The sequence below is a fragment of the Leguminivora glycinivorella genome, chromosome 3 (assembly GCF_023078275.1).
Source record: "Leguminivora glycinivorella isolate SPB_JAAS2020 chromosome 3, LegGlyc_1.1, whole genome shotgun sequence".
NCBI classification, from domain to species: Eukaryota; Metazoa; Arthropoda; class Insecta; order Lepidoptera; family Tortricidae; genus Leguminivora; species Leguminivora glycinivorella.
In genome coordinates, this window is record NC_062973.1 from 10086686 (window position 1) to 10102291 (window position 15606).

The 15606-nt window shown below is 38.2% G+C and overlaps 1 protein-coding gene across 3 annotated transcripts in view; it reads right to left on the reverse strand.

The window, feature by feature from the left end:
- Positions 1-3974: 3974 nt before the first annotated feature.
- The window catches only part of LOC125224711, a 41522-nt gene continuing 29890 nt past the window's right edge, over positions 3975-15606 (reverse strand). For all 3 annotated transcript variants that reach the window (XM_048128145.1, XM_048128144.1, XM_048128146.1), the window contains 5 exons: positions 15419-15537; positions 12045-12199; positions 8313-8442; positions 6321-6502; positions 3975-4506 (listed from right to left, as the gene is read on the reverse strand). In XM_048128145.1, the coding sequence (XP_047984102.1) occupies positions 4391-4506; positions 6321-6502; positions 8313-8442; positions 12045-12199; positions 15419-15537 (702 nt within the window). In that variant the 3' untranslated portion in view covers positions 3975-4390. The remainder of the gene's footprint in view (positions 4507-6320; positions 6503-8312; positions 8443-12044; positions 12200-15418; positions 15538-15606) is intronic.

Genomic DNA, 15606 nt, shown 5'->3' on the forward strand with positions numbered 1-15606 from the left:
AAAGGAAAAATTCCGAAAACCTTAAATTTTTAGTTACATTACAAAATATATATATGTTATGAATTTCATTTTGCAATAAAAATACCATAGTTATGACTCGATTGTCGTAATGAACGAACTTTGTAAACCTTGCAGGTTTGTACGGAACCCTCGGTGCGCGCGTCCGACTCGCACTTGGCCGGTTTTTTTTACGTTAATCTTCTGTTTGCTCTATTTTCTTAATATTACAATTTACTGTAATGATGACTGAAATAGTTAGTTACAAGACAAATAATATAAGTAAGTATATGTTATACTAGCTTTTGCCCGCGGTTTTGCTCGCGTTAGAAAGAGACAAAAGGTAGCCTATGTCACTCTGCATCCCTTGCAACTATCTCCACCTAAAAAATCACGTCGATTCGTCGCTCCGTTTTGCCGTGATAGACGGACAAACAAACAGAGATACACACTTTCCCATTTATAATATTACTACCGACCCGCCCCGGCTTCGCACGGGTACTATACCTACATATAAACCTTCCTCTATAATCACTCTATCTATTAAAAAAAACCGCATCAAAATCCGTTGCGTAGTTTTAAAGATTTAAGCATACATAGGGACATAGGGACAGAGAAAGCGACTTTGTTTTATACTATGTAGTGATAGTGATTTACATTTATAATATTATTATGGATTAATATTTTAATTTTAAATTCGGGGTTTTCAGAATGTTGTTTTAATGAAAATGAGAGTTAAACTTAGATTGTATAAGCTTTTAAAAAAGGCTTTGGTAAAGGATTTAAGACAGACAAAGCAAACGCAAACATAGTTCGAATCGTTTTATTTGTGCGTTTATTACAAAACAAAATAACACATGTTAAAATTATAGATACGTAACTATAGGTAATTATGGACAGCACAAATATACAAACAAACACTAAAATTATACAAACATATTTAATCATTGATAAGGTAAATCACCCTTTAATTGGCATTATCTATACCAGACATGGCATTAGGTATATTATAGTCTTGCAGGATTTTTCAGTAAGATGCCGACAATAGGAAGATTTACCCTAGCTAAAAATACTGCAAATAAAATGCAAATGAATACAACACAATGTAACTAAAATAGGTAATAATTTTAAGTTATAGAGGTGTTTAAATAAGATTATCTCATAAAATTACTTAAAAACAGTAAAATTGCTTCAAGACAATGCAATAATAACTAAAATCGTATGAATAACTAATACAAATTTAAGTAAATCTAATTGTATGCAAGTAAACTGTGTAAAATGTAATTCTATTAAAACTATGTAATGTGTCAAACAACAGTGATTCTTATGTAAAAATAAATAATTTCAAAAAAACGTTTTCACAATTCAGGCGACTAGACCTGGTTTTGACGAAACAGCCACGTACTTTACTTTGGTTATTAGTATTTTACTTCACAACTTGTTTAAATATTATTAGGCATATTGTTTTAAATATAGGCCGTTATGGCGGGCAGTAATCACAATCACATCTACATTTAAGTCTATCGAAATTAAGCTCTGAAATAGTAAGGTCACGAATATTAACTCATTAAATACCTTTTACAATGTCGTAAGAATTTTTTGCACACTACAATGGTGGCAAACAAGTGAGCGACCCGTTAAGCATAGTCGATGTTTATGTTTAGATCAACGTGAGTGAGTGAGTGTTATACGCGTGTTGACAATCCTACTTAGGTACTTGGGTTCATCCTTGGGAGCTTGTTTAAGGTGATTTTCATTGGATGCGATATCGCTAAAGAGAGATAGGTAGCTAGGTAGGTATATGGTTTTATATGGGTCATTATATTATTTCGTTTAGTAGTTGCATATAAGATTGGGCTAAATATAATATTATTAATGAACAATAATTAAAAACCATTACATTTCAACCTGTATAACATTGTGCTTGTGACCTTAATCTAAATCCTATAGTAAAATTAAGCATACAATTTCTAAAAAATATTGTTTTTGTGTTAATTACATAAACTTTAAGCGATAATCTACATTCACAATGGAAAAAAGTAAAATCTCCTAAATTCTACAAACGGAACGACGTGATTTATTAAATATTTACTCAATATATTAAATATAGATTTACAGGTCTTACCTTGCAATTCATAATTTCATTTACCTTTGGTAACATAGTTATGTAAACTTTCACTAATATTGTCATGTTTGTGACAATGTGTATATTGTAAAACGTTTCTTTAAGACAATAATTAAATTGTAAAATTGAGTGGTCAACAGTATAAATAATGGTCAATTTACAAATAATTTAAATTATGCATTACTTACTTAGAGAGGCGTGTACTCGTATCGTATGTTATTCGCAGTAAAAAAATAAACTTGGGCGGTTGTTACCTTTAGGGCCACTTGCACGAACAAAAATGCAGGGCTAACCCAAGGGTTAACCCACCATTTTATATGGAATTTGACAGATGACAGCCCACTAACCCTGAGTTAAAGTGGTTGGTGCAAGTGGGCCTTAGGGCCACTTGCACCAACGAAAATGGAGGGTTAACCCTCGGCTTAACCCACCATTTTATATGGAATTTGACAGATGACAGCCCACTAACCGTGAGTTAAGTGGTTGGTGCAAGTGGGCCTTATTTACAGCAAATAAATAATATGATAGTCAAATCAACAAGGTACATTACCATGCCAATAGGAAGAAGAAATAATCTCCTCATCCTTTTTAGGGTTCCGTATTTTTACACTCGATTAGCTGGCCAGACTTAGGAAGTTACCCTAATGTCAATATCCACAGAGGAAAATTAACTATTTATGGTTTAATAATCATCGATTGTACTCTATTCTCTTAACGGAGCAAATAATGAACAGGTATTTGGCAATAAATGGGAAGCGCAGGTCGATTCAGAAGAGCTTGCACGAATGGAACGCACAAGTGAATGAAAACGTTCATGTGTGTAACAGCAGATCAACCAATATAATGGAAGTTCTTGACACTCTTGACAGTTCCCTGTATACCGATATAGATGTCACTCATACAGTCAATAACACAACTGTAAATCATGCGCGGATCCAGTGGGGGGGGGGGGGGGGGGGGGGGGGGGCATGGAGGTCATGACTCATGACCTCCCCCTGGAGCCTAGGTTGGCCATACAAATAGACCACGTGACCCCCCCCTGGCACGAAGCTTTTTGCCTGTACTGTACAGGTGTGTATACATATTTTTTGCACTTTGAATTCACAGCTGTGTTGTTGACTGTACAGTCAACCAATTGGAACCCTAGCCCACTGTAGAACTATGTCATACTGACGTTATAAATAAGATTGTAAGAAATCTCTTACTGCTTGTCACTTTGACATGGTTGTAGAGTGGCCTAGGGTTCCAATTGGTTGACTGTACAATCAACATTTCGTGCCAGCTTTCGAGAAAAGATCTGTACTAACTTGAGCTGTACATTTGACACTCTTATGGCTAGCAGTATCTGCCTGATTACAATAAATATACTTAAGTTAGAGTTTCCATACTCCAATCTACAAAATCTCACTGAAATGTATACAATTTACTATTCGGACTTTTGCAGTCCACAAAAGATCTTAGATCAGTTGAAATATTATATAAATTTTCGTAACAGCCAAATTTAAGGCAAGTAATCCTGTAAAATAATTTACTAGTCTAAAGACTAAAGTTTATTGACACTATTGACATTTTAAATAGTCATTCATATTTAAATTCTAATCTAGGCAAAACTACCTTAAGTAGATGGCTTATAATTTAGGCATAACGTGAATGTTAATGTCAGATTTTATTTAAAGGTTAGGTAATAGGTATAAGGAATGTCAATAAATACTAAATAGTATAAGCATTCAGTCAGTGAAGGAAGAGCCTCTAGATATAATTTATTACTAGGGCAGTGATCAAATAGGTATAAATAATGCATCAGTTAATGCAATTTTACAACATTGTTATACAAGCACAGATAATGATAAAATACATACATTGAGTGCTTTCAGAAATAATCAGAATAAGGGTTTATAAGGGCTCATTTAGACGGAGTACGAACTCGGCATCAAACGCGGTATTGTAATGAAACTGAGTCTCACTCCTTTCTGCGCGGTAGTCCGATATATCTAGAATTATTTTCTTAAACACCGCATTGTACTGAAGGTCGCATGTGAAATCTCGTATCGTGTGAAGCCCTAAGGTGACGTATGGAAGAATCGCGCATGTTTAGTCTGTGGGCGGGTCCATGGCGGCCACGATAGCCTTCATGGCTGGCAATCCTTTCCGCGCGGTAGTCCGATATACCTAGAATTTTTCCTTAAACGCCGCATTGTACTGAAGGTCGCATGTGAGATCTCGTACCGTGTAAAGCCCTAAGGTGACGTATGGAAGAATCGTGCGTGTTTAGTCTGTGGGCGGGTCCATGGCGGCAACGATGGCTTTCATTACGGCGGCGGCGGCCAGCGCCGCGTGCGGCTGCCATTCCTTGCCGCGCGTGCCGTCGCGGTAGTCGGATATACCTGGAATTAAATTGTCAAACTTTAGGTTGTACCAAATCGTGTCCTCGAGAGGTATGTCAGAGCGACCAGATATGTGTTTGTTAATATCAAATTCTACACTTTTGTGTTTAAACTGCTCATTACTGTTAAGTTTTAATTTAGGTCCCATCTTTGTTAGACTAACAAAGCTCTTTCCCGCTCTCTGCCGTGAATCTTTCGCAGCGTAAATAACCGCCTCTCACGCATATGCTCTAGTGTTGGCCTGAGTGCAGGCTCATTTTGGGCGTGCGGCGTGTATGTCAAACCATTGATGCTCATACAGGTGTACTGAATCGACGCTGCATAGAATGAAAATGAAAATGAAATATTTATTTTTCAAGTAGGCATATCACAATGCGCATATGAACGTCAAATAAAGCTTTGCCGGCTCTAACCCTACGCCTTAGCCTCGAGAAGATTTCAGTCTATTTCAATGTATGGACGCTCACCCGCCCCGCTGCACGACCCGCCGAACGCTCCACTCCGAGCGTCCTTTGACCTTCCACCTATACAAGTAGCACTATAGTAGTAGGGATAAGCTCGCCTTTGTATCTCTATTCCTACAAATTGTATATAAACTGTTGTACAGAATAAAGTGATGTGAGGACTGTTAAGGGTGCCTTTCCACCAGAGATGTGTTATGGATGCGTCTGATATGCATAATCAGCTTAGTCGAACCCGTTCCCACTAGCGCTACACTTTGTGAACAGTGAACATGATTGGTGGATATCAAACACTATCACGTAGCGCATCTCTAGTGGAAAGGTACCCTAAAGGGCCAGCAACGCGCATGTGGAGGATCGCATGTAACTGCTTGTCACCAGGCGGATCGTACCCGTATTTACCATGGTGTGGTACATATGAAAAAATTACATTGCTGAAATTTATGTTTTAATTACTTCCTTTCATCAAATTTATGATTTTTATCATTTTTTATTTTACCAAAATAGTGAAAAATATTTATATTTTTGCTAAACATCAACGCTATAAAAATGTTTGCCGCCTAATTTCCCCATAAGTTGATACCAGAGACGATTTTTAAATTTTACGATTTTTTCCCATAGTAATTTTTCATAAACTTTTGACGGTCGAAAAAACGCATTTTGCATAAATATATTTTACTATATTTTTAGTATGTCAAAAAGACACACACAAAGAACTAAAAAAACCAAACTTCGGTTCTGTGGAAATTATTATGACCCCTCCCATACAAATGCTCGTACAACTCCTCTACTACTATTGGAGACGAAGCAGTCCTTCCTGTTCCCCTTGACAGAGTCGAGCACGGCGTCCAGCTCGCAGTCGTAGGCTTGTGCGCGGGCGTAACACCGTAGCACCCGTAGCGATAAACAGTCTACTAACTACACGAGACCGCGCACAGTTCCGCGATCCCTACACTACTGTCTATTATCTATTCACCTCTGATGGAGACGAAGCAGTCCTTCCTGTTGCCCTTGACGGAGTCGAGCACGGCGTCCAGCTCGCAGTCGTAGGCCTGTGCGCGGCCGTAACACCCGTAGCGATAAACAGTCTACTAATAACTACACGAGACCGCGCACAGTTCCGCGATCCCTACACTATACTGTCTATTATCTATTCACCTCTGATGGATACGAAGCAGTCCTTGCTGTTGCCCTTGACGGAGTCGAGCACGGCGTCCAGCTCACAATCGTAGGCTTGTGCGCGGCCGTATTTTAACACCGTAGCACCCGTAGCGATAAACAGTCTTCTAACTACACGAGACCGCGCACAGCTCCGCGGTCCGTATACAACTGTCTACGTAGTTATTAACTCACCTCTAATGGAGACGAAGCAATCCTTTCTATTCCCTTTGACGGAATCGAGCACGGCGTCCAGCTCGCAGTCGTAGGCCTGTGCGCGGGCGTGCGCTGCGAACGCCGCGCGCGCCTCGCCCGCGCACGACACCGCACGCCCGCCTGCGACCGGCGCGCAGTGTACGCGTAAACCACCACGGTCCCTGCAAGGATACGATATACTGAACTAATTAACCTTGTAAATCTTTGCTGAAGATTATTTCGGATCATTAAGGATGTAAAAATTGCAAAGTCTTTAGTATGCCTAACTTAGGGCCGGTTGTATCAAACCGTCTGTCACCGTTAAAGCGTTCGTTAAATTTTATTGTATGGGAAGTTCCATAGACGTCTGCTGCGTGACGATGATGTGTCTGTCAAATGTGGTTGATGCAACTGGTCCTTAGTGAGCTTTACGGCCCAGCCACGACATTGGTCTAAGCGCGACAGCGGTGAGCGGTAGCCATACGTGCGAATGAAAAGTCCCATCGCTGTGTCTCGCTCCAATGTATGGCCGCCGCTCACCGCTGTCGCGCTTAGACCAATGTCGTGGCTGAGCCGTTAAGTTTAGCTGTTAAAACTACAGCTACGTAACTACAACGTTTACAAAATAAAAATATACACATATATATAATAATAAGTTATATATATTTAAGTTACATATATTTGAATCTTGAAGCTAATTTTAAAGCTTAACTCAACTCAGGCTACTAATTTCGAAGAAGTGACTAAAGTAAAACTTTGTGAGTATGATTAGTCATGAGTTAAAATGTAAACTTAGCTTAATTCTGATACCCATGAGTTCCATGACGCACGAGAATATAAATTCACACATTCAATTTCACAAGTCTTGTTCATGCTCGACATTGTTGCCTTTCATAACTCACGAGCATCTAATAGTATATTATATAACGGTAACGTTATGAAGGCTATAAAAGTTGAGTACCGCGGTTAGGCCACGAAGGCTTGCCGAGTGGCCTAAGTAAGGTACGAGACTTTTATAGCCTTCATAATGTTACGATTGTATACTATACTTTTTCTACGACAGCCACATACATACCTATTCGAGAATAATAAAATGGGTTAGTTACTTACTTCATGTAATGAATGGGAATATTTGTGTGGATCGTCGTAGCATTGAGTATTCTGTCCACTCCACACTGTTGATGGCGAGAACTTGTTGCACAATTCTTCAAAATATGCCAACAACGCCGTTTCAGAGAAAGTTGAAACAATTTTTTTGCAATTTCCATGTCAAAACAATCATAACATTTTTGGTACGCTTTATCTGACTTTTCATGTAACAAATTGTCAGTCACTTTGAGCGCCCATAGCCTTGATTTCTTCGGAAGTGCATTTTTCACCAGAATCACTCATAATTACTTATGTTTTTGCACAATAACGTCGAATTAAAACAAACTACACACCACCGAAATAGTTCAAATAGTTTCGTGATAAGTTTACAAATGTCAAACATACCAGTACCACAGACAAGAGAAATAGAAAATAAGCCGGTTTTCAATTACGAAAAATGTGGTTGCGTTCAAGAATATTTAAATGTCGAATGTAAAATTATTGGATAAACTTATGATTTTTACCTTTGTTTTGCAATATCTAATATTTAAAACGCATTTAAGTTTATTTTTTTATCTTGATTTAAATTATGAACCTAAATATTATATTATTTATTAAAAGTTACTTATTACTGTAAATGAAAACATACCTGATAAATGGAAGTTGTGCTTTTAAAAAAAAATTAACAGAACTCCTATATTCATATGATTACTGCTAGCAGTAATCCTATGAACCTATAGACAAATAGACTTTCTCATCGTTACTCAAATGAACTTAATTTGGATACCGCTGACAATAATCTAATTGACAGATTTAAGTGCTGGAGTAGAAAAAACCACTTTAAAAGCATTGGAAAAGCTCTAAAATCAGTAATACCAATCCTAAAGTAAATAATTTACTTACACTTGGTCGCCACTGGGCGCAGGGTGCGAGACTTCGATGAAAGCTCCATTGCCGACGTCCATCGTGAGACGGTCTGAGCCACCAACGGGCGCCTCCCAGCGCCCTGGTATACCTTGGAGTCGTTCCAATCCTGAAATACGGTAATTCGGTTTAATATACGTCTAACATACCCTGATAACAAAGAAGAAGATAATTAACTATTAATGATATCATCATCCTCCTTGCGTTATCCCGGCATTTGCCACGGCTCATGGGAGCCTGGGGTCCGCTTTGACAACGAATCCCAAGATTTGGCGTAGACACTAGTTTTTACGAAAGAGACTGTCATCTCACCTTCCAACCCGAAGGGTAAACTAGACCTTATTGGAATTAGTCCGGTTTCCTCACGATGTTTTCCTTCACCGAAAAGCGACTGGCTAATATCAAATGACATTTCGCCCATAAATTCCGAAAAACTCATTGGTGCAAGCCGGGGTTCGAACCCGCGACCTCCAGAACGAAAGTCGGACGTACTTACCGCTAGGCTACCAGCGCTTCTAACAGTTCTAACTATTGATGATAATATGCATTCAATAACAGGTCACAGGTAATGGCAAAGTTTAGACATAATTCACGTTGGGATTACAGATTTTCTTACTTTCTTTACTTCATAGTATTTTAATCTAATTTAAACCAGATCTAATTTAGACCAAAAGTTGACATTGGACGGGAATGAATTAAAATATTTATGTTTTCGATAATGATGAACATTATATCGGTATAAGATTTTGATGGTAGCTTGGTTGTACACTAGTACACAGAGGTAAAGCGGTCCATAGATACTCAGTTCACCTGACCATGTCGGTCTGGGAAAAAATAAAAAGTGACAGTGCCACTACAAGTTTCTGCCAGTTTCTGTTTGGCCCTATGGTTGACTGGTAGAGAATGCCTCAAGGCATTAAGTCCGCCATTTGTACTTTTTTTTTCAATTGTGTAATAAAGTTTAAATAAATAAATAAATAATACAATAAGTACATTGCAATGAATTTGAAGACGAGAGATGTGATTCACATGTTACTTTCCGTCATGACTTTCCAATGGGTATCCCCAGTGCATTTTCCCGATTATTCATGTTAAGGTTCAGCGGTCAAATCTCGACAGGGGAAGAATTGTAACTAATCCATTTTTTTCATTATTAGTTATTACACTATGATGTTCAGTTCCACATGTATCCACTGAACACGCCTACCATAAACAACCCGTGGGCACTCTATTTAGTAATGCAAATATTGTAAAAAATGGACCAGTTACATTTACCCCCAATCGAGATTTGCCCCGCAGTACCTTACCTCTTAACTAACCTGTTTCATTGCACCCAGGTATATTGCTATCCTAAACAACTGATAGATATCATGTGCGTAATTTGATCATCATTATGCAGACTTTTCCACGGAATATGTCATGAATAATTACCGTAACATTATAAATGTAATTATAGCATAACAAGATGTTACTTCCTGTTTCCTGTTAGATTAACAACTTGTGCCTGAATGAATCAGTTTTACTACGTTATTTGCTATAAGTTTACGGTTTGAGGAAAATTGCTACACCCCACTGTCAAACTTTCTTTAATTTCTAAAGATTTGGTATGAACATACCATACCACATTTACCACACATACCATGGTTTGCAATATTTTTTTTTTTAATTTTATGGCCTGGTTACGAGACCTTTAAGCCAAGTCTTTAATTTTATAATCAAAGAGCATTGAATCACTACGTTCAGCGCCGGCCCGTGCACTCAATCAGGGTAGAGCGAGTTTGAGTTTCGGCGCCCTTAGGTTTGCAATAAAAAAAATAGGTACAGTCGAGTTCACAGACATCTTTACAAGCCAACATGCCAACAATAGCTCTAACCATATTTTCTAATAGAAAGGACCTACACACATAAGAACCGTTCTCTGATGGGAAGCCATATAATCTACTAAAGGGTACTTAGTACTTACTATATATAGGTAATAATCAAAAATTCTAACATGACAGTCAACGATCCATACATATGCATACTTTAACAATAATATCGGCTGTGCTCGTTGAGATCACCATCCTCCATGATGAGAATCTCGTGAAAGCCGAGAAGGACAAGTCCAGTAAGTACCTAGACTTGGCTCACGAGATAACCGCCAAGTGGGATGTTGATTCGACGATCATTGTTCCGATAGTCGTTTCAGCGAACGATCTCATAGCGAAGAGTCTCGACCAACATCTTAAGAGACTCTCGCTAGGTGGCTGGATCAAGGGCCAGATGCAGAAGGCGGTGATCTTGGACACGACGCGTATAGTCCGACGGTTCCTCTCTGCCCCGCTGCTGGCGGCACCCTAGGTTAGGGTTTTTTTATAATGTGTTTATATATTTTGTATTATTTGTAAGTGATTTTCTATTTTACTTTTATAATCATATAAATCATATTATAAAATAGCCTAACTTAAGAAGAAAAATAAATAAAGGATATAAGTCATAGTAAAACCCCCTGATGTAACACGTTAGTAACGCTCCTATGACGACTGGTCGTCACGTCGACAGGTGAACGTAACGAGTATACTAAGGATTACGTGATTACGTTGTTATGCTACGGACTTTGCTGTCGGATTATGTGTAACTTTTATCATCATTCATGATCCGAAAAGGATAATTTATAAAATATATTTTATAATAATCTTTTTATACCTACAGTAAACTGAATCAAAGAAGATTATGTTTTTTAATTTCCGTATTCTTTATATTGTATCACCATTATAAATGTCTGTTACCTTCATTGACGTCAGAGTCCCAAGCGTGAGACCGCATTAACCACAGAGCGATATTTTGGAGGAAGCTGTTATATGGCTTCACTTCGTATCCTCGTCTTTCATATTACTTGATATTAGCTTCTTCGCAAGACAATCAAAAATCACGATACTTCTCCATGTAGGTATGTCAAATGTCTCCTACCTTCATTGACGTAGGAGTCCCAAGGTGCGTGCGATCTCAATCTCATCAGTCGCACGCGATATCTTGCAGTAGGAAGCTGTCAGGCTTGCATGGCTTCACTTCGAAGCCCCGCCTTTCATATTACCAAAGAGGATCGAGTATTATAGATTTACTGTCGAAGTAAAATGTGTAATCACAGTGCATAGACTGCCATCTCTTCACACAGGCTTAAAACTTTTGAACGTCAGTTTTGACAATTTGGCCCATATTCTTAGCTTGATATGTGTTAAAATGTCAAATATTAATATTAGCGCCATCTAGCTGAGCGTACCCCAAAGGTGTAATGCCATCTAGGGCACCGTACCTTTTACTGTATGGTACTGAGGTCAGCAGTTCTCGAAAAGTTTGTACAAAAATTAAGGAAAAAGTTAAATTTGTTTTTATTAATTCCTATTTTGTTACCAGGATTTTCTTGATGAATTGAGATTTTATTAAGTTTTATTTCGTCATTAAGGTTCTCTAGTATCTATATTTTCTTAATTATAACAATTAACCTGTATATATCTTACGGAAGTCGACTTATATTACTAAATGTTGGTAACAAAATAGGATCAATTAAAATTAGCTGACGTGGCTATGTACAAAGTTGCCGGGAACTGCTCAGGTACGTTTTTTTCTTAGACTTTATCTGTCTATACGGAGTTATATATGTCTTTGATATTACTAAGCCAGCCTCGCCATTACAATACTTCTCAATGTATTATTATGATAATTGTCACCTACCTTCATTGACGTAAGAGTCCCAAGGTGCGTGAGACCGCATCAGCCGCAGAGCAATATCTTGGAGCAGGAAGCTGTCAGGCTTGTATGGCTTCACTTCGTAGTCCCAACCACCTTTTTCGTTACGCTCCGCTTTCTCGCAGAACACGTAAACGCTTCTGTGAATAGAACAAATATAAAAATCGACCCTCTGCTGATAAAAATTGGTTGATACAACAAGTTATCAAGAGTAACAGTGGATAAGTTAAGTTAAGTATTGAAACGTGGCGTCTGTTGACTAGGCGCTGTCTTTAGAAGAGAACTTCATTTCATAACTTTCTTTCCTAACGAGAATTACTAACAAAAAACTAAAATCAACCTTGTCATTGTAGCTTTGTGTCTGTAATAAACACTAAGGTTTACATGGCTGAACTTGCGATAGTAATAAATAAATAAATATTGGGAGACACCTTACACAGATCAACCTAGCCCCAAACTATGAATGCTAGGCAACGATAAACTTATATAGTTATTAGTTAAATACACACTTATATACATAGAAAACATCCACGACTCAGGAAAAAATATCTGTGTTCATCACACAAATAAATGCCCTTACCGGGATTCGAACCCGGGACCACGGCTTAGTAGGTTAGGGTCACTACGCGCTAGGCCAGACCGGTCGTCTATAGTAATATGTATAGGCAAAGACCTATATAACTTCGTATAGACAGATAAAGTCTAAGAAAAAAACGTACCCCAAAACCATACAGAAAAAGGTACGGTGAGGTGAGCTAGATGGCGATACACCTTTGGGGTACACTCGGCTAGATGGCGCTAATATTAATATTTGACATTTTAAAACATATCAAGCTAAGAATATGGGCCAAATTGTCAAAACTGAGGTTCAAAAGTTTTAAGCCTGTGTCGAGAGATGGCAGTCTATGCACTGTGATTACACATTTTACTTTGACAGTAACTCTCTTTAATACTCGATCCTCTTTGGTATAGAGTTTTGATTATCTGACGATTTATTGTATAAATAAAGACTGTGACCTCTACACAGCACTGATTCATGTCATGCGCAAAATTATACTGAAATACGCGTATGGTCGTGGCTGTTTCCCACCAGGTACAACTACGAGTAACTCACGTATGCACTACACATCTACGTTTAGAGCCGGGTCGGTAGGTGGGCCGCTGGTTAAAAGATTGATCATTAATACCAGTTTTTTCAATTCATATACATCATATTCATAAACGTACACTAAAGTTATCAAGCCGATAAAGTTCGTTTGTCCCTTTCCGATGTATTGGTGTGATAGAAAAGGACAAACGAACTTTATCGGCTTGATAACTTTGGTACGTTTATGAATAAGGGGGTTACTGTATTATACTCACCAGGCCCGTGAAGTAAGGCTGTATTTTAAGGCTTAATTCTGCTTAAAATTGATGTCTTGTATTCCTAGATGTAAACTATATTTGTAGTAAAACATTCTGTGACGCACCACCTGCGTCAAATGACTTGCAGTCGGTCTTGTGGTGTAAACACGGTGTTCCCCGGCCACTCATACCAGACGTTTTGACTCATTATTTCGCCGGTTTGTTAGGTAAGGCAAGGTGAGTGAAATTTATGATTGTTTTGACACTCTATTAAAAATACTGTAGATTCTGTAGAAGTCAGTGGAAAATTATGTTACCTACACCATAGATTAAATATAAGAAGATCATACCATCCCATACATTGAAATGCGACCGCTAAGAACGCGCATACACTACCCCACACATAGATGGCGCCACAAAAAATGCCTTGTTGCCATCGATTATTTTGTAGATTGGCGTTAAGTGTCACTTTCGAGCCATTAATCCATGTCAAAAGTGACACTTAACGCTATCTACAAGTATAATCGAAAGCTACAAGACATTTTTTTCGTGGCGCCATCTATGTGTGGTGTAGTGTATGCGCGTTCTTAGGCGGTCGCATTTCAATGTATGGGATGGTATGATCTTATATTTAATCTATGCCTACACACATGTTTTCTGAAGCACCACTATTGACGACCATATCTATTTCTTCTGTTTTATAACAAACGGCTTCTAATATTTCTCGATTTACACGAGACGAGCCTCGTCTATATTTATTTGCATCGACAGTCAATTGTAGCAAATACGAGGACGTAGTAAGTGATGATTGTTGTCGGCTGTCGCTTTTAAATGTTTGACAATTTCGTATGACATTTCAAACAATACTTTAATATGACAAGATACAGAAATCATCACTTATTTATGCCGGTGACTGTACTATTTATTGAACGTTGCAATTTCAGAATTAGTTTATCTTTAACTCAAGTGGCATGTCTGAATAACCACATAGGTATGCATAAAATATATAGAGCGCCAAGAAGACACGTTATTTACGTATTTCACACGTTCTTTAATGATAAGCATTATACACCTTAAATTAATCAATAATATTATGTATGTACGTACAAAAGTATACATTGACAAAAAAGAGCGAATATTTATATTTTGTTTAGTGTTTAGATAAAACACGATTCCCCAAACACAATATTTCTCTTGCGATGTATGAATAACGTGCATTTCCTTACTGGTGTTTTGTTTTTACCTCTATGTAATTTATTATGTACCTACCGACAAAATTTACGTAACAAGCGTGGAACACCGGAAGGAAAATATTACGGAAATAAGAGAATCAGTCTGGACAGAAAATAAGGTAGGTATTCGATGAATGAATGGGTTTGCCCTATATGTACCTACCTATTATAAGTAGTATCTATTGATATACTTGTCCCTATACGTAGTGTACCTATTTGGTTAAAATGCTGGTGCCGCTGGCGTACTGGTAGGTACGAATATTGTATGTAAGGTACAGCGGGACAAATCTCGACTGGGGGATAATTGCAACTAATCAATTTTTTCCATTATTACACTATGGTGTTGAGTTCTACATATTTCCACTGATCACGCCTACCATATATAACCGGTGGACACTCTATTTAATAATGCAAACATTGTAAAACATTGAAAAAATGGACCAGTTATATTTGCTCCCCAGTCGAGATTTGCCCCGCTTTACCTTACAAAAACTGAATCGCTATAAGGTACACCTTATAGCGATTCAGTTTTTGAAAGTTTTTTTTAAATGTCGGGATTTGAATGACTATATAAGGTGGAAGGATATCTATCATTTGTCGCCATGTCTGTCACGTTCTAACAGGTATGTAAGTGCAAAAGTGACGCACGATATGACAAGTGACAAAAACACGACCATGATACGGCCATAAGTTACTAAAACCACAAACATCAGGGAGCCATGACACTTCTCGTGCATTAGAATGACACGGTGTTTTGTGCAACCGTCTCCAATGGCAACTCACTTGTCACTCAGGTCTGCTGCAGGGGTGGCCACCACGACATCTCCGAGACGCACGTGACGCTCGTAGTCTGTGTAGTGAGGGACGCCGCCGCCGACGCCCACGAGGAACACGTACTCCACCTGACATCAACCAAAGGATATTATTACCTAGAAGCTCCCTTTACACCTTGTAACATTGGTCGGGACATG